This window comes from Euphorbia lathyris, chromosome 7, assembly GCF_963576675.1.
Source record: "Euphorbia lathyris chromosome 7, ddEupLath1.1, whole genome shotgun sequence".
NCBI lineage: Eukaryota > Viridiplantae > Streptophyta > Magnoliopsida > Malpighiales > Euphorbiaceae > Euphorbia > Euphorbia lathyris.
In genome coordinates, this window is record NC_088916.1 from 9363153 (window position 1) to 9389652 (window position 26500).

Genomic DNA, 26500 nt, shown 5'->3' on the forward strand with positions numbered 1-26500 from the left:
ATTGGGATACGGTTAAGGATGGGGTCTACAGTTTTGTTGATGGGGTTTTTAAAGGTTCTTATGGTGTTTTGTTTTTCTTTCTGATAACTTGTGGAAAAATCCTTGATCGGAGCACTTCCCTGTGAGGCGCCGTTGGGATCGGCCGGGGACACTCCGATGACAAAGTCAGTAATATTTCTGAGAATAAACTGTAAGCACAAAAGTAGAGAATCAGTAAGTGTACCTTTGATCCTAGGAAGCTGGGGTATTTATATAGGTTTCTGTAACCTTCAGCATTAATGGGGAAGCAGGTGAAGAGTCGTGTCATTACTCATCTTTGATTGCTATCAATTCTCCATTAATCCCAACATTTAGCATCGAAACCCTCAGAGTTGAGGTATTCGAACAGTCAAGTCTTTATTCCCCTTTAATGGCTATTAATTGCCATTTAATTGTATTTATTCCCATTCATGGATGGTAATAAAGGCGTCTTTTCGTATTCTTTGATCCGTCAAGGCGTATGTATGCTCTGCTTGAGAGCTATGGCGGGTCTCCACTACTCGCTCTCATCGGGCGTATCTCGCCATGGTCCACGTGATGTGGCATAATGCTAGAAACTCCTTCATTTTCTTCATTATTTATATATTCACCCCTGCAATAATTGTCATTAATTCCATATTAATCATGCATAAATATCTCTTTTAGAAGGAATAATGGTTTGCCATTATTTCTATTAATTTTCTCTTATTCGTTATTCAAGAATAATTTGGATTGTTATCAGAAGCCCCCCCCCCCCCCCCCCTAAAGGTATAAAAAGCTCTTTAGGGCTGTCTAAATGGTGTTTTATTTGTCTAACTTGGAGGAAAGTGGACCCGCCCTAGATGGGGGATCATATATGGAAATGATGCGCCTTTTGGGGCTTCCTTATGCGGGATCTTATGAACAAGATCCGCCCTATGCGGGATCATATATGGATATGATGCACTTTTAGGGGTTTTTGCTTCCTTGTGGATAGGTAGCCAACCGTATCCATTGTTATCCTCTAGGGGCTTCTTGAGAGTGATATTTCCTTTAGAAAGGGAATAACCCGCCCTTTATGGGACCATTTGTTCCTACGACATAGGATTATGATTCGCCTTAGGGACTTCTTTTGTTCAGTTCTGCCATATTAAGGAGAATGACCCGCACTTAGGGATCAGTAAGAATGATCAGCCATTTAGGGACTTTTGTGCATTTTGTGGAGGCGAGACTTTGTTATTTCTATGATGAAGATGCGGATTCATTACTTTGATGAAAACGAGACTTCATTGTTTGGATAAAGATGAGATTTCATTAATTGGATGAAGACGAGACTTTATTAGTTGGAGATGAAGACGAGGCTTCATTATTTGGAGATGAAGACGAGGCTTCATTAGTTGGATGAACCCTTTGCTTTCCAGAACTATTTTTACTAATGCATTATATCTTTTAGCAAGTAATTTTCTAGAATCTGGTTTAGGATTTCTCTAATTGTTTAGGGTAGGTGGCCAGCCGTACCCCAAGGTGTGAACCTTTGTGAAGGTTTAGAAGCTTTTATTCCTGGTGAGGAAGTAAAGCTGCCTTAGGCGATCGATTTGCTTCCTATCTTTGAGGTGAATCGATCCGCCGCCAGGTCTTGAGACTCTTCTTTGGGAAGAGTATTTGAGAGTGTAAAGTTCTCACGTCTGAGAAATGTTTTAACTCTGTCTCTGACGGCAATCAATTGTTTCCTATCTTTGAGGTAGATCGATCCGCCGCTGAGATTATTGTCCGATTGTTTGTAAAACTTAAGTACAATTGTTTTAATCCTTATGGTCGCCATTTACTTTTACATTTGCGTAAGTAAATATATAAGTTTGTAGGATTTAATATGGAGTAGGTGGCCAGCCATACTCCGTTGTGCGAACCTTTGTGAAGGTTTGAAGCTGTTCTATTCCTTCTAGAGGAAGTAAAGCTGCCTAGGGGATCAACTTGCTACCTATCTTTGAGGTGAAGCGATCCGCCCGTAGGACTTGTGAACCCTTCTTTGGGAAGGGAGTGAGAGAGTGTAAAGTCCTTGCGTCCAAGGAATGTTTTAACTCTTTCTCGAATGGTGATCATCTAAAGATGGATCCGCCCATGAGAGCGTTCTCCTATCTTTGAGGAGAAAGTTGAGGGTGTAATGATCTCATGTTTGAGACGATTTTAACCCGCTTTTGATGGTGGTCAATCCTTTTCCTGTCTTTGAGGAGAGAGTTGAGCTCATTTGAAAGCTCCTGAGGGTCTGTGCTTCTTATCTTTATGGAAAGGGGATCCGCCCGTGATGGGATCAATTGTCCTATCTTTGAGGTAATTGATCCACCTGTGGAACTTTTCATTCGCCAGCCACTGGGCGTATATCAGCACTAAAGGCTAGGCAAATGAATATAAGAAGTATGGCGAGAAAGAATAAATTATAAAATATAGGATACTATAACAGTTTAATGCACATATAAGAATATGTAAAAATACTGATTTTTAGGCCCATGGTTCCGTCTTTTCTGAGCAACTAGAACCGCATCCTCAATGATGTTTAACTTATGAGTAATCACATCTGGGCTTATTCCTGTGGGGATATCATTCTCCTATGTAAATACGCTTTCAGACTCAATGAGAACTTTTTTAACATCCTCTTTGATCTCAAGTTTTAATCCTTTGGCGATCCGCACCCGCTTTCCATCAGCAATAAGGAGCGTTTCTGTGTCACCCAAAGCTGTAGTGACAAGTTAATATTTCTCACCTTCGTCCTCTTTGGATTGTGGGCGGATTGATAGTGACGCCGAGTATAAGTCTCTTTAGCCACCTTTTGGTTCCCGCTAATCATTACTCCTCCTTTGCTGGTGGGAATGTACATTGTCAGACGACGGATGGAAATTAGGGCTGCAACCTCTGGCCCTTGGTCTGGATAGTGTGACCCGTCACTCCAATGATGTCAACAATGGTTGTTTCTATTTGGATCGGATCAACCTTTAGTTTGGCGAATGCACCTTTGGTGATGACATTGCGAGAACTGCCCGTGTCTTTACTCGCTTTATTTTATCTCCCATCCTTGAATTGCCATTGTTACTACCAATGCATCTGCATGTGGAGAGATTACTGGACCTGTTTCTGTAAAAGGAGCAATGGAGGGATATTTTATCCAGAGCGGATATTTTTGCTTTTTCCACGGGTGGCTGATACACTGGTCCATCTGCTATGACATTAATGACACTTTTGAATTTATTTTTGGGATCTGTCTTCTGCTTGTCATCTTATTATTTGTTATTCTGGACAAAGCTATCTAGTTTGCCAGCTCCCAGCAAGCTTCAGTGTGGTGGCCAACCTGTAGTACGCTTTGGCGTTTCTTCCAACGGTTACATGCTCCCCTCCTTTGGGTTTGGGATATGTAATGTCCCGTTTATATTGACTCTTCTCCTTTATATTGTGGCAAGTTGGAAGCTTTAAACATTCTGTCCGCCTCGTACCTCAAGATCTGTGCTGTGAATGGCGAATTCCTATTAACTGGATGGCATATCTTTCTGCATTGTTCTCTTGTCTATCTAGAGCGGTATGCCCTCGTCTTTCAATCTCATCATCCGTGTGTTCAATGTTGAATCGTGATGGTAAATCCAGCTCTTGATCTTGATATCGATCATGTTGAGGTTATACTTGGAGCTATGGTTTAACGCGGATGGATGTTGTCACAACCATGGGAGCCATTTTATCTAGCTTCGAATATCTTGTCTCCACATCCTTCAACATTTTGCTAACATAATAGATGGAGAACTGCTGACCTTCTTCTTCTTGAATAACCACGGTGCATATAGCTTTATCCATGACAGATTGATACAAATGCAGGTCTCCCCTTCAGATTGGTCTGCTCATCAAGGGTGGTTCTGCTAGGAATTGTTTTATACTTTGATATGCTTGTTGACAATCTTTCTAGTATGATGATCCGCCCGTTCAACCTCTGGATCTTTCTCACCCATTGTGGGGTTTTCATTTAGGCGCTCTTTTCACCTTTTTCCTCGCATGGCTTTTATTTAGGCGCTCTTTTCACCTTTTTCCTCGCAAGGCTTTTATTTTATCTGGATTTGCTCTAACTCCTTTTTGGCCAATGACATAGTCAAGGAATTTTTCTGAAGTGACTCTTCATATACACTTCTTTGGATTGAGCTTTATTTTTCATATCAGTGTTTGCACTGGTTGTAGTATTAGCAACTCCCTTGTACCTGTGGGTTAGCACTGAAAGAACTCCAGAAGTGGGGCATACCCTATCCATTATTAAAAGATTATGGTAAGGCATAAAGCTATATTCACTTACCTTGGGGATCAGTGGCTTGATCCACGGAACATAGTTCATAGCAAAAGACTGTTTGCATTGACCTTGTTGGCAAATATCATGTATAATGCAATGTCTCTTTATGGAATTTTTAGTTCATCTTGGAATCAACTTAATAATTCCTTCACGTTGGTCCCTGACTCTAGAATGAGCTTAGTCAAAGGATAAAACCGAGTAAATATTATATGTCAAACAAATTCATAATAGAATTTTAATCGTGCTTGTTTTAATAATAATATCATGTATAACGGTCATAACCATAAAGATTGCTACTGCACATGAATATCATAATGAATTCTTAATAAATAACCATAATGATAATGGTTTAAGAATAATGTCCTTTTGTATTTCAATGCGCATTAATATCCAAGATAGCATATTTATTTTAAACGTCATAAAAGTTATGACATTCTATATTGGGTAAGATATCTTACATAGTTGCTATTTACTTGCAATTAATATTGTGCATCCATACATTAATGACATTCAAAGATCATTAAAGCCTCATTTGAATGAGGTGTAATTAAAGAAAGGTAAGTGATGATTTAATAATATAGTTACATATAAAATTACTCTTATATCATTTCATTTGTACGAATAAAATAAAAGAGAAAGGGTAATTTTGGAAGAAAAATACATGTATCATGATTCTCCTCCAATTTGGAGTGTAAGGAAAATTATTTAAAATCCACTCTCACCTACCTTCACATACAATCCTCCAATCTTTAAGGAATTCTCATGTATATCCTAAGAATTTTGCATAAATTAATGTTCTGATCCGAAACCGACACTTGCACTATTTTGTAGTTAGCTCAGGACATGAAAGTTTTGTTTATCCAATTTGGTAATTCATCAGCCCATAATGGCCTTAATAGTTAGGGACAATTACAAGATAATTACAAATAGACTCAATATTTTCAAGTCTCTTGTGTTGATAACAGAAATTCTAACAATGTCAAATAAACAGTTTTTATATGAATTGACACATCCTTGCAAAAAAGGGAATGAAATAACTGTTTGACAAAACAATATTCAAAAATATGAATTTCTGATATTAAAAGTACTATATAGGAGAAAAACCATATATAGATGGTGAATTGTACAAGGAAAAACCAAATATGATTTTTTTGTAATTTTTTCTAATAGTTATATGCATGTTCATCTAAAAGACCGACCAGATCTAAATCATTTGTAATTACATGAGCCCTTTTATGATATTTTAATATCAAATGATAAAATCACATTGAATGAATGATTTTTTTTTGTAAATCCCAAGATTACAGGTCTTATACATGCGTTTGTACCAATTCAATGATAATATCATATTACACTTTGTCATGCATAAAAATATGAGGGCATAGTAAGCATGCAAGATTTAATGAAAGATTTGTGTCTATGACTTCATCTTTCACAGTTTATTAGATTTATCATAATAACATGTAATGATATTCATAGCACTTTATAATAGTGAGGGATCTCAATTTTCTTTAATTAAAAATTGAATAAGAAAGGGGAGGAAACTTATCTTTTTCATCATAAAATTCCAGATTTAATGTAGAAAACTCTTTCCCACCAATATATGGAGAACTGTATCTTTGGATAGATTTGTTGTACTGATTGAGCCAAAGTTTGAGATTGTGATTTCTATTCTGTTGACTCCATTATTTTGTTCTTTGTGAAACTCTATACATTCAAGATTTTGTGATCTTCTGTTTGTTAGAGATCCACGATCATCGCACCAATTGATAACTTGTGGAAAAATCCTTGATCGGAGCACTTCCATGTGAGGCGCCGTTGGGATCGGCCGGGGACACTCCGATGCCAAAGTCAGTAATATTTCTGAGAATAAACTGTAAGCACAAAAGTAGAGAATCAGTAAGTGTACCTTTGATCCTAGGAAGCTGGGGTATTTATATAGGTTTCTGTAACCTTCAGCATTAATGGGGAAGCAGGTGAAGAGTCGTGTCATTACTCATCTTTGATTGCTATCAATTCTCCATTAATCCCAGCATTTAGCATCGAAACCCTCAGAGTTGAGGTATTCGAACAGTCAAGTCTTTATTCCCCTTTAATGGCTATTAATTACCATTTAATTGTATTTATTCCCATTCATGGATGGTAATAAAGGCGTCTTTTCGTATTCTTTGATCCGTCAAGGCGTATGTATGCTCTGCTTGAGAGCTATGGCGGGTCTCCACTACTCGCTCTCATCGGGCGTATCTCGTTATGGTGTATCTCGCCATGGTCCACGTGATGTGGCATAATGCTAGAAACTCCTTCATTTTCTTCATTATTTATATATTCACCCCTGCAATAATTGTCATTAATTTCATATTAATCATGCATAAATATCTCTTTTAGAATGAATAATGATTTGCCATTATTTCTATTAATTTTCTCTTATTCCTTATTCAAGAATAATTTGGATTGTTATCACTTTCTTTTCCCAAAAAAAAAAAACAATATCTTAACATATTGATCAGCAATTCAATCTCCACAACTAGTAAGAGTTGCCTATGGTTAAAGTTCTTCACTAGGATGGTATTTATAGAACACTAGAATGTTTCGCAATCACCTTTTATTTCAAATTTTTTTTTTTTGGGTCGGCATTTCAAATTATTTTATTATTTAAAAAATATTTTAATCAAGTCAAAACAAAAATGTATAACATAAATGAACATTCATTAGACAATGGTATGCATTACAAACCATGTAACCAACCCATTTTGAAAAATGAAAGATGCTAAAAACAATTATTTAAAAATTATGTATCCTATCCTATAATAATGAAGTCTCGCTTACTAGTTTAATATAGATCACCTAGCCGAACTAATAATATATTATCTAGTGTCAGCTTTTGTATTTTTTTGTTTTATATTTCTATAAAATTTATTTTATACTTTAAATATATTGAATTTTATTTTTGTATTTAAAATTTAATATACAAAATAAAATTTAAAACAATTTAGATTGTATTATAAAATATAAATTACTATTTTATTATACTTAATTTTAATATAATAATAATAATAATAACTATTTAAAATAAAAAGCATATATTTATTTTTCAATTTATATATATATATATATATATATATATTATAGTTTATCATATTAAATTTATTAATTATTAGCATTAAAAAATATTATTACTTTTTTTTAAACAAAAAAATATTATCACTAGTATAATTTTTATTGATTTTCTTAATATTTTACTATGTTATAAGGTTAAATATGAATAAGTGTATAATTTTCACAAGATTTTTTCAACCCTAGTTAGACCACGGTTGAATCTCTAACCTGTGATCGTTTGTCTTTTCATGTTCTTTGACCGGTCCGGTTTTGACAACCATGAAATTTACTATTATGTTTTTGAAAATTAGATTTTTATTTAAAATTAAATAGCTTAAAATTAACAATTAAACTAATGAATATTATTGAAAACTTTGAGAAAAATATAAAAATATTATGTTTTTATTTTAGTAAAATGTTAAATTATAAATTAACTGATATATATTAGAAAAATTATTGTATAATATAGGGTTAATTATAAAAAAAAATATCTTGTGGTTTGGCCGATTTGCGATGTGGTACTTGTGGTATTTTTTTTTTTTTTTTGCAAACACAACCATATGGTTATCACCGTTAACAAAATCAAGGAAACTGCCAAAATTATGTTAAATTGCTGACATGGCATGGGGGTATTCTGGGAAATTAAAATTTTTATTTTTTTTATTTTTTTTATTTTTTCTTTCTCTCTCTCTCTCCTCTCTTCTTCTTCTGTATCGATTTCTTCTTCTTTCTTTCTTTCTTTCTTTCTTTTCTTCTTCTCCTTTCTTCTTCTTCTTCTTCTTCTTCTTCTTCTTCTCCTCCTTTCTTCTTCTTCTTCTTCTTCTTCTTCTTCTTCTTCTTCTTCTTCTCTTTTCTTCTTTTTCCTCCTCTCTTCTTCTTCTTCTTTTTCTTCTTCTCCTCTTTATTTTCTTTTTTTTACATCCTAAAATTTACAGAATTCTGGAAATTCCATAATTCTGGAATTTCTAGAATTCTGGAATTTCCAAAATTAAAAAAAGAAAAGAAAAAAAGGAAGAAGAAGAAACGGGGAAGAAGAAGAAGAAGAAATGGGAAAGAAGAAGAGAAGAAAGGAAGAAGAATAAGAGAAAGGAAGAAGAAGAAGATGATTATGATGAAGGAAGAAGAAGATGATGAAGAATGAGAAGTGGGCATGGTGAAATCGATAAAAAAAGAAGAGAGAAGAAGAAGAAAAGAAAAAGAAAAGGAAGAAGAAAAAGAAGAAGAAGAAGAAGTGAGAAAGAAAAAAATCGTTACAGAGAAGAAGAAGAAGAAGAAAGAGGCGAGAGAGAAAAGTCAACCAAAAAGTAAAAAAAAAAAGTCAAAAATATTTGTTTCCGAAATTGCCCCTATGATTTAACAGTCAAACTGCCGTTTCCTTGATTTTGTTAACGGTGACAACCACAAGGTTGTGTTTGTAAAAAAATACCACAGGTACCACATCACAAATCGGTCAAACCACATGGTACTTTTTGTAATTAACCCTATAATATATTATATAAATATGGATGTGCCGGTGACTGGGACTTCTATAGGAGTTGGCGATATTTTTCGAAATGCTTGAGGTTTTCCATACGGTGCATTCACTTTTCTGCTTACCCTTCGAGGCTGAGTTAGAAGGGGTTATGTTCACCATCTGTTTAGCTTGGTCTCGAAGGTAGAAACATCTTTGGATTGAAGTAGATTCGAGTTATGTCGTTCAGCTATTGAAGACAACCTCTTTGGGAGCTGTCCAAGTGGACACATGGACCAATAGTCATCCTCGATCCCAAATGCACGCTCCCCAACTCTCATTTAGTATTGAACAAAAAACATAGGTTCTGAAACCCAATCAAAAGTTGCCACGTGTCAAGATACACAAACTTTATGTAAATAAATTATCTATAAATAGTCTTGATTTCAGAGCTTCAGGCATATAACTTTTTTGAGTATTATCTAACTACTTTCAAGATCATTTTGTACTTATTAGTACCCTTATTGACTTAAGCATTAGAGAGGGTTCGTCAGATTCCAGCCTTTTTTTCACTATTTCTTGTTGCCTCGGGTCACCAGAAGCAATCAAGATGCGGAGTTCATAAATAAAGACATCATTTGGTGCGGTGAATGTGAATGCTTTTCGTAGAAAACGGTTCATGTTATTCATCTTGTGATTCAGCCTAGTTAGAGAGCTGAAGATATACCAAGCACATCAGCTACACATCATCGTGGCGTAATGGATTCTAATAATCATCCAATAACACCTTTAATGGTTACTCCAACTTTGTATTAGAGTCGATGCTTGTCTCTATGGGAGTAGGAGAAGGGTGTACAAGGAGTTCTGCCGCATAGGGCCCCAAATTTAAAGGGGCCCAAATTGTTTTATTATAAAATCTAAATAAATTACTATTATTAATTATTATGTAAAAAATTAAGTGAATGTTAATTTATCTAGAAAATTAACGTGCTTAGAGTCTTAAGGGGCCTAATTTTTTTATTATTATTATACAATATCTAATTTACTTAATTGTTTTTATATTTATCATGTTAAAAATCAAGTTAAAGGTATGAAATTGTTAATTTTTTTAATGAATAGGGTCCAATTTTTTTTTCATTTAGCACAGGGCCCCTAAAATGTTTAAGACGGCCCTACTTGTCTCGGGTCATTGGATCCAAAGCAACAAAGCTTTATGGACGATTGGACGAAGTAGTTGATTTGTTCATCTACAATATAGGATCTGTTCAAAAATCAATGAACACCCTTCGAGCTGAGCATGCTTCACAAATGGAAGTTATGTGTTTAGAATTAAATGAGGCAAGAGATATTGGCAGGTGTCGAGAAAGGACGGAATCAGTCGCATGTTCTATTGGACATCATGTAGCTCAAACATGTCCTAAAAAATGAGAGTTTTTCAAAAAAAAATCTCAGCCATAGGTACTTAGAGGGAGATCAAAGGGATCAGAACTTATAGACTAAACCTACGAGAACGTCGAACTCTAATCCTACATGATGTCTTGTTCGTTCCGAAAATAAAAAGAAATCACATTTCTGTAACTGTCCTAATGAAATTAAGATTCAATTTCCATTTTAGAGATAATTCTTTAAAGATGTGTTTAAGAAATACGTTTTATGGTTCCGGTTTTTATATCAAATGGTTTAACTGTTCTTGGCATCGATCTAGAAAGTAATAGTAATGTTATGGCATGCGAGACTAAATCATATATGACCTGATAGAATGAACCGTCTCGCGAAAGAATGTTTATTAGGTAATCTAAATAAAGTGGAATTGCATCGTTGTTGCTCATGCCTTAAAAGAAAATTGTTTAGACAATCATTTGGAAAAGTCACCATAGTTGACTATCCCTTGTAGTTAATCCATTCTGATGTATGTGGTCCAATGAACATAAAGGCTATGCATGTTGCCTACTATTTCATTACCTTTATCGATGTCTATACTATATATAGTCATATTTATCTAATTTCTCATAAGTCAGAAGCTTTGAGTTGTTTCAAAAAATTCATGAATCTTGTTGAAAACCAATTAGATAGAAATATAAAAGCTTTGGGAACTGATCAAGGTCGAGAATACCTCTCAGATGAATTTCAAGCTTTATGTGATGAAAAGAGAATTAAACATTAGTTATCAATACTGCATACTCCGCAACAAAATGGAGTTGCTGAAAGAAGAAACAAAACTCTTCTTTATATGGTTAGTCTAATAATAATGGTTGTTGTCGCGCATGTGCCTGCGAATCGTGAACCATTCCTCTTCCATTGCTCCCGCCTTACTGGTTTATCAATGGAGCTAGACTATCCCTCTAAGGAGATTGGTCCATTGGGTTTTTGAGTCGCTACCAATCAGTTTGACGGTCTGATTGGACATCGATTGGATTCGGAACTGACCCTTTCGAGTGGTCCAGACAAGGTAGTGGTCTGTGATGATTCTAAGTTCGATTTCTAGTTACTTGTGAGGAAGAGATAAAATCTCACCCTACCCCATCCGATAAATTGGTACTGTTATATTCCTACATTCTTGTTTTTACATATTCATTTCAACATTGCTTTAGAGAATTACTAATTGTGTTCATTCAAACCTTTCATTGACGCTTATGAAATTTTATCTTAAATAAACATGCATAAGGTCATAGTACCATGTGTAGCGGGTTCATTGACCGATGGAGGTAGATGACGTACTGTTATATTTTTAAAAATGTCGATTTTGGGAAGCTTGGGGTTATGGTTATAACATAACCATATCATTGGCTACAAGTAGGATAGATCGAAGTGGTGTCGAAATTACATAAATGCAAATTTAACTATGTAAATCACTTTTCGGAGTATATTAATATTTTTAGAAATGTTTCGTGGTAACGATAGTTCGTATATATGATTATAGCATAAACTTATATAGCATATTCATTAACCGATTTGCCTCCATGGTATACTACCATGCTTTTTAGGAAAATCGTCAATAGGGTAAAAAAAAAGGCTTTTAAATAAAAAAAAATGAAATAATTAAAAACTAATTAGATGTAATTTGGATTTTGTGAAAAGGAGGCTGGGCTTATTTGGGATTAATAGGGTGGATTGGGTTTTATGGATCCAATCCAAATCCATTTAGATTTTCTAGACAAATCTGGACCATCCGTTTTTAAAGAAATGGATGGCTAAGATTTATATTTGGATGTATTTATACCCCACTTACAGAGTTAGGGTCTCAACCCTAAACTACATCTCACCTGGATCCTTTCTCCATGACTGCCGCCGTTTCCCCACCGGCAGTGTGCTCGGCGTCTGCTAGCAACGGCAGCGACGTCGTTCGAAGGACATAATCCGAGTTTTCTCTTCTTTTTTGCTTATTCATTTCGTTCGCAAGGTTTGAGTCCTTCATATCGATTGAAGGACGGGCCTATGATCCATTCTAGGTTTGTCCGTACCATCTGATGATGTCTCAATTGATGTATCGAATCTTTTCACTGATGTCTTGTTTTTTCTTCTCTTTTGTTTCATATATATGTTTTTTCTCAAATTAATTGGGGCATTGATGATTGATTTTACATACCATCAAACTATGAGAGCTTTTCGAAGCTCGTTGATGTTCATCAATTACTACTTTCTGAGCCTCTCAATTTTATGATGTTTGTTTAATTGTGGAGAATGGCAACAATTTAGAGTCTCTGAATTGCTTCAATCTATAGCGATTTTAGTGCTGTACGTTGCCGAAATGGATTAGGTGCTCAGATTCTAGCATTTTTCTCACTATTTGAGGTTTATGCATTCAGTAGTTCCCACATTTACTCCATTTTTGTTTTTGTTAAGGGTTGTTTTAAGGCAACAATTTAGAGTCTCTGTTTTGATGGATAGCGATTACAGTTATGTAACCTTGCAGAAAGGGATCTGGTGCTCAGATTCTAGCATTTTTCTCACTATTTGAGGCTTATGCATTCAGTAGTTCCCAGATCTTCTCCATTTCTTGTTTTTTTAAGTTCTTTAAGGCAACAAATTAGAGTCTCTGATCCACTTTTTCTATGGTGTATTTAGTGCTGTACGTTGCCGATATGAAATTAGGTTCTAGATCCTGTCACTGCCTTTGTATCTAGTGAGGTTTGTGCATTCAAAATGTTCCTACATTGCCTTCGATTCAATTATTTAATCTTATCTTAATCATATGATGAAGAAATACTGCAACAATATGATGGATTCGTTCCATGATTCATGGTATTTAAGTCTCTGATGATTGATTTTTGATCCAATTTTCTGTTTTCTCTTGCTAAACCTTTTTAATTAGTGTTTCTATTAGATATGATGAGTAACTTATTGGTCCGTGTTTCTGATTTCACCGTGACTGATTTACCTATGGGTATTGCTAAATACTGCCCTTAATTTCCGTTTCACCGCACTGTTTTGACCATTTTACCCTTGCCACTTTTTTTCCCCCTAAAACCTTAAAAACTCTCTCTAGTTTTCTCTCCCGAGCACAAATCCCGGATTTGAAAAAAATGGATCAAAACATTCCCGAAGACAATGAGTTCGAACACGAGGTAATATTACGAGAATTAAAAACATTATTAATCATTTTTTTATTTTTTTTTATTCGAATTTTGCCTGGGTGGGTGGCGATTACCACCCGTTCCTTAGGCCGATCGGATGAACTACCCGATCGGCCTAAGGAACGGGTGGTAATCGACACCCGCTCCACCCATGGAACGGGTGGTACGTGCCACCCGTTCCACCTTTGGAACGGGCAGTACGCGCTGCCCGTTCAGGCAAAAGTGGGCAGAAATTGTCCCGAACTAATTTCGAACGGGAGAAATAGGCCTGAAGTATTTTTTTTTTTAATTTTAATATAAATTTTTTTGTATATTCAGGTACCGATAGAAGATTGGAACCCCGATAACATTGATTATAGTTCGCGTTTTATAACGGATACCGTTTTCCCCTCCAGTCAGGATGCTATTGATTGGGCAAAAAAGATAGCTATTCAGAATGGGTTTGAGCTTGTAATATCTTCGCACAAAAATGAGGGTAAACAGAAGTTGTTGCGCTGTTCACGGGGTGAACGATATAGAGGTGTTGTGAAAAATGATGAAGATCCTGCAATTAGGAAAAGTAAAACTAAAGCGTGCCGATGTAAATTTCAGATTAAAGCCTATCAACATGCAGACCTTTCAGGATGGGGGATAAAGGCTAAGGCTGGGTTAACTGGAATGCATAACCATACAATGCGTATGTATCCAGAGGGAAGTCGGCAAATGAGCGGACTCAGTATCGCATCTAAACAAATTGTGTGTGATATGTCTTCAGCTCAAGCAAAGCCTTGTGCTATTTTAGCAGCAGTTAAAGAAAAACACCCAGAGGACAATTCAGTAATTAAACACATATATAATTACAGGGACAAAATGAGGAGGGACGCGTTTGAAGGTAGAGACCTGGCTAGTCAATTCTACCATATTGCTGTGGAGAACAAATATGTCAATTACACACAGGCTGATTCAGATGTGATAACGCATGTGTTCATGGCACATCTAGAGTCAGTTGATATGTTCAGGACTTACCACTGGTACATCGGCATTGATTCAACGTACAAAACAAACAAGTACAAAATGCCGTTTGTTGAGATTATTGGGATGACGCCATGCAATAATAACTTCAAGATAGCGTATGCTATTGTTAAAGACGAGATCGAAGGGAACTATCGTTGGATTTTGCAAAGGCTGAAGATTTTGCTTGGGGATGATCTTAACCCGACCGTTGTTGTTAGTGACAGGGAGCTTGGGTTATTAAAGACGATACAAGAAGTTTTTCCACAAGCAGCGCACTTGTTATGCACTTGGCATATTAATAAGGATGTGGAAGATCGCATAAGATACCATGTGCATGTGAACTGAAACGAGCTTGTGATCTGGAACAAATGATCAGTTCTGAGAGTGTTCACGTGTTTTGGAGAACACTTTTAATCAATCATGGTCACACTGATGAAAATGACGGGCGTAATGATCTGAACGAGGAGCAGCGATATTTTAAGTCCTTAGTGGACCAAGTCTCTAAAGCCGACCCATCCGTAATGCGTAATATTTCAAAAAGCTCGGGATCACAGCACCATCAAATGGACCCCCGGGGACGGGGTCCTTCACAACCCAGTCATCCTCTACATTCCTCGATCGCTTGCTGCTACCTGAAATTACAGCAAACGGTAGACATTAATTTTTTAAGTATATTTTTCAATAATCACGATTAACACAAATACAAATAAACACATTTTTTAATTTCTCTTACCAGAAGAAGATGCTGCGGTAGAAGAAAATCGTCCGTCTCGACCCCTCGTCACAACGTCACGATCTATGGGGATAGTATCAGCACTAGGACGATGCATAGAAGCATCCCCGTCCATGTCTATACCAGCCGCCTCATCCCGTCCCTCAGCACGCTCCGCCTGTGCAGCATGTGCCCTCCGGGCGTCCGTCATAAACCGCTGCTGCTCCTCCCGGTCCCACCGAGCAGATGCAGTAACAGGACGTGAAGACGTGCGTCTAGGGTCAGCTCCCTCCTTATCCTGTAATATTATTTATTTATAAGGTATATTCAATTTAACATAATTTTTTTTTCTATATGTTCGGGTTTGCCTACGTCCGGTTCGTGCAATTTTTTTTTAAAAAAATTCAAAATTTGCCCTGGGCGGGTGGTTTACACCACCTGCCCTAAGGGCCAAACGGGTGCGGCGCACCAGTCGGCCTTAGGGCCGACCAGTGCGCCGCTAATGTTTGGCCCTTAGGCCAAACGGGTGGTGCATGCGCCCCACCATAAGGTGGAGCGCATGCGTTGTACGCGTTCCACCTTAAGTGGAAGGTGGATCGCATGCGCTGCGCGCTCCGCCTTACGGTGGAGCGCGTGTGCCGTGCGATCCACCTTAGGGTGGATCGCTCGACACGCTGCATCTCCTCCTACAGTGGAACGCATGAACTATGCGTTCCACCGTAGGTGGAGATGGATTCCGGCGCCCGCCTAGGCGAAATTCTGGGATTTTAATCCCGAATTTCGGCCCGATTATTCACGATTTTGATAATTTTTTTATGGAAATACTTACCGTAATACCCATGTATCCTTTGCCGATGCCTCCTCTTCGTGCCATCTCGTTTTTGGTCGGTTTTTTTTAGAATGGAAAAGATGTTGAGAGGATTTGGAATTTCAAAACTTATGTTTGAAATAATGAGAAGGGCAAAAAGGTCAATACAGGGCGGTGAACCGGAATTTTAGTGCGGTATATAGTCGCCCACTTTACCTATAGCACACTCTGATCTCTCTCATTTTGCTCGAATGATTTTCTGTTTGTTTCCGGAGAAAATTTTGATAAATGGACTTTTTATGATTTTGAGCCTAATCAGGGGTATATACGCTATTCTGAATTGATAACATAAGCAGAAAGCTTAACATAAAATATGAGAGCAATACTTGTTAATTAATATATTTATTTAATGGTTTTTTAATTAGTAATTAAATAATTCAAATTGGCAATTGAATTTCTGCTATGATGATCTTATGAAACAATTCACATGTCAGACTTCAGAGATATTTAATCAATGAGAATGAAATTCATATTTCTGAGCAGACTTTGCTTATCTTTTACTAATATTTTTAAGATTTTTCACTTACAAAATTATACCTTTTTTTAGGGCTGGATCCAATGGGCTTTTGTCTAAAAATATTCTGTTCAAGTCCAATCCAGTCTGTTGTTAATTTAGATGGGTTCGGACTGGGTTTGGGTTTAAAAATCAAATTCCAGATCCAGCTGATACAAGCCTATTTAAATATATATATATATAACTTTTAATAATAAAAAGTTAATTTATACTTAAAAATAAATAATAATATATAAATTTATTAACTAATATTAATAGATGGGCTGAGCTGGACTGAGCCGGTCTGTAATGGGCCTGGATCTGATTGGATTTAAAAATAAACTTTCATGTCTAATCCTGGTCCAGGGGATGTGGGTTGGGCCGGACAAATGAATTGAAATATTATTTTCACTTGTGATGTTTTTACTAGGAGGTGTTAGTTTTAAATTTAGGCTTATTTGGTTGATAAGATGGAATAATATTTGTTTAGAAAAGATTTAAAATTATGGAACGAATTGATCGTATTGTTGTAGTATTTCTTCGGTTGCCTTTTCTTAGTGCGGAATAGAAAACTTCGGTAGAACAATGTCATCTCTTTGGATTTGTGTACGAATGTAACAGGAAATTAATCTTGTAAAAAAATTGTAAATTTATATCTTTTTTAATAAAAGCTCTTTATTCTATTTTGTTCCATTATTTCAATTCATTTCTAATAAAAAAATTAGAAGTAGGCTATATTTATTTGGAAGTTGTCTGTAAAATCATTTGGGATCACTTCAAAATGTACCTTCTCAACATAAATCATATTTGAATCTTACTTCTTTAATGTAACTTCAAAAGACAAAAATTAAACTAATTATTAAATGTAAAAATTGAGATTTAATGAACGGACTACAATTTGAAGGTAAAGGCTATGCTTACTTTGTTTTTTACAAAGTAAGTATTACTTTGTGTGTTTTCACCATTGGATTAATTTTATGCTCCATCATCCAATGGTGAAAACACACCAAGTAATGGTACTTTGTCAAAAACAAAGTAACATAGAAAGCATCCAATTTGAAATATGACATTTTCAAAAATATGAAATATGACATTTTCAAAAATATGGTAAATTATATCTTTAATTTGATAACTATACCGGAGATTATTTCAATAAAAAACAAAAGTGCAATATAGTAAAAAACACAATGGCTAGTAGCTCAACCTGTATCATGGCTCCAGGAAGGGTCATTGAAGCCCCAAGCAACTGATTACCAAATCTTAGTGAGCTTCATATTGACAAATGCAAACTATTATAGTTACATAGAATTTTCTAATGGAAATGACATTGCTCAGAACTCAGAACATATTTAACCATCATAGCATAAAATTTACCTTTCTTGCACAGGCAGGAATTAACTCTTCATCACCGACAACAAAGGATGTTTCAGTCTTTACATTGTTAATTTTGACACAATATAATCATAATGAGCTTCTCAATGGAACCTGTTATGAAAAAAAGAAAAAATTGAGTGCTTGTACCATTAAATTCTAAGACATTCACAAGGGAAAAGAGGCAATGTGTATAAAGTTGCTTAGAGCAACTCAAATGGTACTGAATTGGATCAATCTGTAATTAACTAGACACTGCCAACTACTAGAAATGAAAAATTTGTTATCATTGGGATTGGGCGAGTCGCTCAATCCAGCGACTCTCCAAGAAAAAAACACTGAAAGAAGAGAGGATGCGCATGAAAGAATTGGCTCTACACCTCCTATGCTCCAAGCAATGTCCCACTCACGCAACCATTTTGGCGCGTCCATCTCCGCAATTTTTTCTATGTCTCCAACATTACTGTATCTCAATTTTTTCTTTTTATAATATAAAATATAACAAAACGTTGTTGTATCTAATTTTTAAATGATTATTTATTATAATATTTTTTTTTGGATTTTAAAATTATTTGATATGCAACGGTAATATTGATGTTGTGTAGTCTTTTCATTGTTTTTTTATTATTTCCAATAACGGTAGAATTAAAACGGTAATATTTTTTTTATATACTATAAAACATCACACTTAAATCCATAAAAATCACATTCAATTTAAACCCTCTTCTACTCTTAACATATTTATTTGAAATGGATTCCAATTTTATTATTATTATAAAATAGATTAATTGATTAAAAGTAAAGAAAATTAAATATTATATGACGTGTGGGACCCATGATTGTGACTAACCACTAGATATGATTTTTGGTTGAAGTTGTTTTGTGGAAAGAGTTGTTAGAGCACCTATAGCGGTGTAAACAACTCTTTGATGCAACACCACCAAAACATCTCCACTAAATAACAACCCACTATATCTTCTCTTACTTTTTTTTATAGGACCCACATCACCTGTTTCAATATATTATTACCGTTTGAATAATTTTAATAATCCATTTAATACTACGCATCAACCCACTATATTCAGATACAGATGCATGCCAAGCTAACTGGCATACACGCGCCAGATTAGCCTTTTACCAGCCTGCATGCATCTCAAGACTCAAAACAGATTTTTGTCTGTCCAATCCTCTCCTCAACTCTCCGTACACTCACAATTTTGGTAACATACTAATTTTGAAAATAATGTCTCTAATGGTTATCTACATCTTTTGAGCTTAAAACACATTCAAAGCGTCTCCACTAGAATTGCTCTTAGAAATTGGTGAGGAGTGGTTGGAGGGTATGGAACCGTCCAACCACTAGAATTGCTCTTACCAGGTTATGCTAGTTAACATTAAAAGCAAATATCTAAGGTCATCTCTAAGTCCATTATGGCTATATACATACAAATAGGTGGCTATCCATAACGTACCATATTATGATATTAGATGGCTGTTCAGGAAATGGCATCTAAATGCATAGATAAGAAGGTTGAATTTGGACTTGTATTCATCCAGTGAGAAAGAAACAACAATAAGCTCTGCTTGCTATCTTCTATTCTTCCAATTATGGATTAATTTCAAGCACTTGAGACTTTTTTCTCTTTATTACATTCATTTTTGTTTGTCCTTAAAACAAAATATATACATATTTTTAAAATAGTGCAGAAGCTCAATAAATATAATTAAAACATGAGAATCAAAAGCTGTAAATATATATGCATGGCTTCAGCTGTAAGCACAGGGCAGGGGACAATGATTTGTTTATAGTTATATCCCACCAACATAACAAGTACAGATTCAGCTAGTAAGATTTCAAATATAGTATTAAATTAATCATAAAAAACAAGATGAATCAGTTGCAATCTCATCTCCCATTAATATCCATAACTATAAACCAACAATGTGATCATCTGTATTGCTATAGCTGAACAAAGTAGGCTATGCTAGGCTAGGCTAGGTTCTTGATTTCATTATTCATGGGTTAAACCTTTAAATGAGGTTAATTGAGAAAATAATTCTCTATTTAGGAAGGGTTAAAAATTATTTCCTCATAAGGGGCTGTTTTTAACCCATAGTTAAAAATGGTCCCATAAATAATATTATAACCTTTTTATATATAAAAAAAAGTTAATATATTAAATAAATTAAAATTATGTGTATATATTTTTTATTAGTATTTATTTTTATTTTTTTTATGAACGAACTATTTACTGTGTTATTAATATAGTTTCAAAAAATATACGAAACTGATTCAATTCAAGGGGAATCCAGCATGGGGGCAGTGGGGGCAGTTGCCTCCACTGACATTTGTAGTTTTTTAAAAGTTCAGATATTAATTTTGAAGTTTCAGAACTTTGCCCCCCTTCATCAATGGAGGTTTAGGGTTTACTGGTTTTATAATTGAGGATGAAAAATGGTTTTAAATTTAATTTAATTTTTTTATTTTTTTTAATTATGTTTTAAAGCAAAACAACGTCGTTTTATTTAATTAGAACTATGTCGTTTTATTTACAACAAAAATAAATAAAAAATAAAAAGTAAATATTTAAATGTAAAACTAAATAGGTCCTAAAACAAATCATCGGTCTCTCTTACTCTCTTTAATATCTTTAGTTCTTCTTCCTCAATTCCTCTTTCTTCTTAAGCCTAAATTGAAATCCTTAATCCTAAGTAAGATTAAATCAAAATCGAAAGCCAATCTCTCCGTAATTGGATCGTTAGTCCAGCACTCCATCTCCGATCTTTGCCTCTCTGCTTTGGTATTTTTTTGCTCTTACTTGAATTTTGATTTGATATTTCTACTACTATTTTACTTGAACTTGAGCTTTGATCCCTGGTTTTCTATAATTATTATTTTTTGGATAAAAATTATTTTAGTCGTATTGTTTGCCCCCATGGGGGAGAAATCCTGGATTCGCCCCTGATTCAATTTATCAATAAATTTATTTGAAATGCCCAGTGCGACAGTTAAATAACAGTCAAAACCGATCTCTCTTTTGTCCAACTCGTACAAAATACAGTATTTTTGCACCTTAGCCAAAAATAGTTTTTAAACCACATGATTGTGTTTGACTCTAACAATAATAGTTGTTAATTGTTTCGTTGTCTACAAATTATTCTAAAAGTTTGATTTTTATTTGATTTTTTTTTGTTCAGTAAAAAATTAATTTAATTTATAAAAAAATATAATATAAAAACTAGCAGCTTAAGGCTTCTGAAATACTGGAGTCGTCTCTGCCTGCGAATATGTCAATTTTATACCCTTTCGTTTAAGATAACTGAACAGGATAGGTAATTAAACAAAATGGATAAGATGGAAAAATAACTCTAACGTTTACAGTTAGGAGCAATTTTACCCCTATCGTAAAAAATGATACAGTTTTATCCCTAATATTGACAGTTAAGAGCAATTTTACTCCTAATATTAACAAGTTGGATCAATTGGAGAAATAATTTTATCCGTTATAATAACCGGATGAAATAAGTAATTCAAAAAATAAATAAATGATATCAATTGCTTACATAAAATACTTTTTAATTTATATAATTTAATAATTTAAAAAATAAATAAAATTTATAACAATATAAAAATTAATATAAAATATTTTTTTGAAGAGAATATAAAATACTTTTTAATTTATTTAATATATTAATTTTTTATAAAAAAAAAGATTTATATAATAAACTATGAGTTGGCAGTGGCTTTGAAGCCACTGGCAACTCTTGTCTTTGCCTCGTTACGGCGCTGCGCCGCCGTAATGGGTAAAGCAAATTACTTTTTTGCCTATTACGGTGACTAAAGTACCGTAATAGTACTTATTTTTAACTAGAGTTAAAAAATAGCCCCTTGTGAGAAAATAAATTTTAACTATCCCTATCCCTAGATTGAAAATTATTTTTATAATTGACTCCATTTGAAGGTTTAACCCATTATTCATAGGCTTATCTATGGCTATAGCTGTTTTCTTGTCCACAACACCAACTACACTATATTATTATTGTGGCAGATTCCTACTTTGGCCTTCTGCTGCCAAGGATGATCCCTCCATCTGGTCATGTAGATAACCTGCAAAGCTGATTTATGGCTACACAAAGTGTGGAGGGTAGTTCTCGATCTGGTCCAAGACGAACTGTTATAGGGGATTTATTGAAACCATTGAATTCGGAATATGGTAAAGTAGCTCCTGGATGGGGAACCACTCCTCAAGAGAATTTTGGTAGACTAACTGATTATTTTTATCAGTTAATGAATGAGCCCAATGCAAAAAAAAATGCATGTTGGGTCTTTGAAAAAGTTCGAATCATTTTGATAATAATCGGTTTGATCTTTTTTACCGAGAAGGTCTACGAGAGAAATAACTGTTTTTGCAGGTCTCAGATGCGAGACAAAGTAACTGTTCTAACTATACTGTCTTAGAGTTCTAAGCTCGCTCTAACGGGGCAAATAGCGTTCGCTCATATAAAATGGAGTCAACTCACCATTGCGTATTGGTACTTATCAGGTATAAAATAGATTTGCCCCCTTTTTCCCGAGCATTCACGAAATTTGCGTGCGCAATTTGAAATTTGAATGAGATTAGACAAAATCGGAGCCAAGAAAAAGGATGCTTTTCAGGCCAGGTCATTTCGGGGCAAGCGGATCATTTATGATGAAGAGGATGAGCTTCAAGAGAATGATTCGGGGTTCTTGCAGAGTGGAACCATGCAGTACCAGATACGGGAGTTCGATTGGAGTCAATAAAGGGGGGAGGGGTCGAAAAGAAAATGTCCCTAGATATACACGTGATGATATTTTATTTTTCAATTAAATCAATTTGAAAAAGACCTAAAGTTAGAGATTTATCAATAGGTAATGTTGCTCTGTTCGTAAAATTTGTGAAAAATGTCGACTGATACGTAGACGGGGACGAATTATAGTAATTTGCTTCAACCCAAGACATAAACAAAGACAAGGATAATCTTTCTAAGCGAGAACACTCTAAAGGATCCGATGAAAAAAAAGGATCCATTTTGACATAAAATGGATATATCCATAGACCGTTGTCACCAAAACACACATCATTCTTTATAATGCTCAGTTCGGACCTTTTTTATATCATGTTAGTGGTTACAATGGCCAAAAGTATAAGATATAGAAGATAAATCAGCTAACAAGATTCCATGAAATCGGATTTCATTTTTCTTTCTAGATATGCTCTAATTTAGAGAGCTAAGAATAAAAATAAGTCATAATTAGTAACAAAATGAGCAATTATAGGAGTAATATCATGAACTTAGTGTTGGTGAATACATATCCTCCAAATGTGAGGAATGCTGATTGTATGGATACAATTGACCATATTGCAGAGGTTACAAGTAAACAGACTTTATTTTTTTGAGTAGAAATTGCATTGCACTGATGCACAAATATTGGAACCAAACTACCAAATGGCTTTGTCATCACAAATAGTACCTGACAATTAGTTATGGGGCCATTTTGACACTTAACTCATTCTTTTTCTACATTAACTACATATAAAAGTTGAATCATATTTTGCAGCTTATTACTACTTATCTATGCCAGCAGCTTTCTAATTATAATTTTTACAACACAAAAGCACACAGATAGAGATAGAGAAGAAAAGAGGCATACAACAAACAAGCAATGATCATTTGAAATTGGAAATTGAACATCGGTTAGAGAAATAGAACATATTCATTTTCTAAAAACCATTTCTTGCTTCAGTACACAAATCAACACTACCAACAAAAATGTCTTTGATCATCTTTCGAAATTAACTCAAATACCTAAAAAAGTCAAATACCAAATTAAGTCTGATATACCCGAACGAAACCAGCCTGCCCTATCGACCTCTCCTCGACTATCCTTCTTCTATCCAGATTGTTTACTTTCTTTACCATGTATTTATGCGACGATAGGCAGCACTATATACCTTTTTAAAAGCCAATATCGAAATATACTTGCTCTTCTGTGTTGCCCCTCAGTTTCAAACTGAATTTCTACTCTAATGACAATTCAAAATACTATGATATTTCACAGAAAATGCTAATTCATCATAAATAGAATCCTTAGTCCCTTCAATTTTCAAGTACTGAACTCTCTAACCTGTTTAATATCACAGCTTTGTTCTGCCACTAAAACCTCGAAATTTTTTCAATTAAAAGCCCAATCAGGTGCCACATATACCAATGGCAATAATTACTATAAACCTTCAGCTCAATTCAGAATCACATGACAAAGTGGCAAAGAAAAACTTACAAGGGATTCCTTCAAGCATTCTAACAAACGCCTTGTATGTTTCGTACTAAGGGAAAGAAGGGTCAAACAGAAAAACTTCATCATTAGAAATAACCAATCACAATCATCAAAGCTATAACAAGATTGAAGATTGAAATCTATACTTCCATTTCTATCCAACCAAAACATAATGTTTTCAAGAATCAATTCTACAGATTTACAGCGAAACGAGAAAATTTCACTAAATTCAAGCAAAATTTCAATTTCTGTTTGATTGCTGAGAAAGAGCTACATCAAGAAAATGAATATTCATTTTCTCAGCACCCAAACAAAGACTCTGTACTCTGCAACTCAGCCACCAAATAGATGACTAAACAAAGCATAATCACCATCTGCAACTCCCTCTCCATCTCCAATCTCTCCAAGATTCGCGCGAACACCCAAATTATTCCCTTTCCTGTGATTATGATTGTGATTCTGCTGCCCTTCCATCTTCTTTCCCCTCGGCTCCATAATGAAATCCCCACCCCTTTCAGCAGCCGGAGAAGGGGCTGGAGAGTTCAGTTCAGGCGCCCACGCCACAGGAGACATAACCGGTGAATCTACAAAATTATCAATCTTCCCCTCCTCCACACCGGATCCGAATTCCGAAACAAGAATACCTCCCAGTCCATGAACAGCAATAGAAGACCCAAGAAACAGATCCGGATTCAAGACCCGAACCCCATCCACCAAAACAGACTCTAAAACGGTCCCGTTTGCGACAACCACAGCAGACTTATCGATCAACAGACGGTTACGAGTAACTAGAGTATCGAGGTAGGGATTATTACCTCTGATGCTTCGTAACTGGGCCATGGAGAGGCGGTGTGGGACCACGTGGCGGAGGAGGTAATGCACATAGTCGGTGGCGGTGGAGGAAAGGTCGAGAGAGAACACCAGAAGGTCCGGAGGTGAGAAGAGAGTGAAACTCGAATTCAGAGAGAGCAATAGGAGGCCGATATCGGATGTACTGATAGCGTTGGGGAAAAGTGTGTAGCCTCGCGATCGGAGGGCGGACAAGGCGGCGTCCAGCTCCTGGACGGTGACATTGGCGGAGGCAGTGGAAAGCAGAGTGAGGGAGAGTAAGAGAAAGAGAATCGGCGCCATTGATTTGGTGAAAGAATTGAAAATCATGGAGAATTGAGATGGCGGGAACAGTTATCAGTTTTCTTGAGAGCGATTCAGTTAGTTTTGGCGGGAACAGTTATCAGTTTTCTTTCTTTAACTAAATGATTCAGTAGCAGTAGCAGTAGTAGTGTGAGGAGGAAGCTATAAAAAGTCGAAAATGGAAAGGCGTGGATCTGGCAAATAAGCTAGATCTGGGGAATATCGTTTAGTAGTCCAGTTCGTGTAGTGTCATTTCGTGTTCGTGCTGAAAAAAGTGAACACAAACCCAATTCAAAAACTTTAGTGTTATAATCGTGTTAATCTGTTCGGGTTAGTATCATTTCGTGTTGAAATACCAATTCAAAAACTTTAATGTCTTAATCATGTTAATCTGTTCGGGTTAGTGTTGATTTTGTATTGTGTTTTCGAGTTAAATGTTATATATATTAATAATAACTTTTAAAAATATAAAAAGATATACTATTTTTAAATATTTTATATCATTTTTATATTAGTATGTTAACACTAATTGTCGGAAAGTCTATGTAATGTATTTATAAAAATTTAAAAGGTTTGAATCGTGTTTTTATTATCTTTATTAATAAAGTGGCATATAAAAATATGAGAAAATATAACAAAAAATTTAAATGTTCGTGTCGTTTTCGGGTTAGCATATCAACTTTAACACAAACCAAAAATTTACGTGTCAGGTTCGTGTCAACCCAAAAATGACACATTACATGCTAAGTTAAACCCAATTAATTTCATGTCGTATAATCGGGTCGTGTGTACTTTTATCACCTCTACGGTATAAGTATAAATACGTGTACAAACATTTTTTAAAAAAATATATGACAGTCTCTTCCCAAAAAAAATGACATTAGATAACTTCTTACTTGATATTGCTTACGTGTCAACACCGCTAGAGCAATCCGACGAATTTGTAAAACAAAACCGAACCCGCTCTAATGCCTAAGTTAGTTTATGATTGGATCAGATCGAATGGTATGAACTAGTTGTGAGATAGTGGTTAACGTATCGTATGTTGTGTCAATACTTGTTTATTTATAGGACTTTTATGGTTAATGTTGTTACCTCTTTAGGAATTCTTATGAGATTAAGATTCCTTATCCCTCAAGAAGTCCGAACCCTGTGATTTATCCTTTATCTCGTAGGATTCCAAAAGTTTCTTTTCTGGTCAA

The 26500-nt window shown here is 35.1% G+C and overlaps 2 protein-coding genes and 3 non-coding genes across 5 annotated transcripts; 4 read left to right on the forward strand and 1 right to left on the reverse strand.

Annotated features, from left to right (window-relative positions):
• Positions 1 to 12115: 12115 nt before the first annotated feature.
• Positions 12116 to 15492, forward strand: LOC136235659 (PKS-NRPS hybrid synthetase cheA-like). Its single transcript, XM_066025494.1, has 3 exons — positions 12116 to 13423; positions 13751 to 15075; positions 15162 to 15492. Exons 1-2 carry the CDS (start codon positions 13382 to 13384, stop codon positions 14768 to 14770), a joined length of 1062 nt encoding a protein of 353 aa, XP_065881566.1. The 5' UTR covers positions 12116 to 13381; the 3' UTR covers positions 14771 to 15075; positions 15162 to 15492.
• Positions 12419 to 12506, forward strand: LOC136201820 (small nucleolar RNA snoR116). Its single transcript, XR_010674158.1, has one exon. It is a non-coding gene; the product is annotated as a small nucleolar RNA snoR116 (small nucleolar RNA).
• On the forward strand, positions 13045 to 13121 carry LOC136201791 (small nucleolar RNA Z199). Its single transcript, XR_010674130.1, has one exon. It is a non-coding gene; the product is annotated as a small nucleolar RNA Z199 (small nucleolar RNA).
• Positions 15493 to 16399: 907 nt separating the features above from the next.
• LOC136201794 (small nucleolar RNA R64/Z200 family) lies at positions 16400 to 16491 on the forward strand. Its single transcript, XR_010674133.1, has one exon. It is a non-coding gene; the product is annotated as a small nucleolar RNA R64/Z200 family (small nucleolar RNA).
• A 7828-nt stretch (positions 16492 to 24319) lies between these two features.
• Positions 24320 to 25464, reverse strand: LOC136200915 (fasciclin-like arabinogalactan protein 19). Its single transcript, XM_065991420.1, has one exon. It carries the CDS (start codon positions 25323 to 25325, stop codon positions 24501 to 24503), a length of 825 nt encoding a protein of 274 aa, XP_065847492.1. The 5' UTR covers positions 25326 to 25464; the 3' UTR covers positions 24320 to 24500.
• Between the last annotated feature and the right edge of the window lie 1036 nt (positions 25465 to 26500).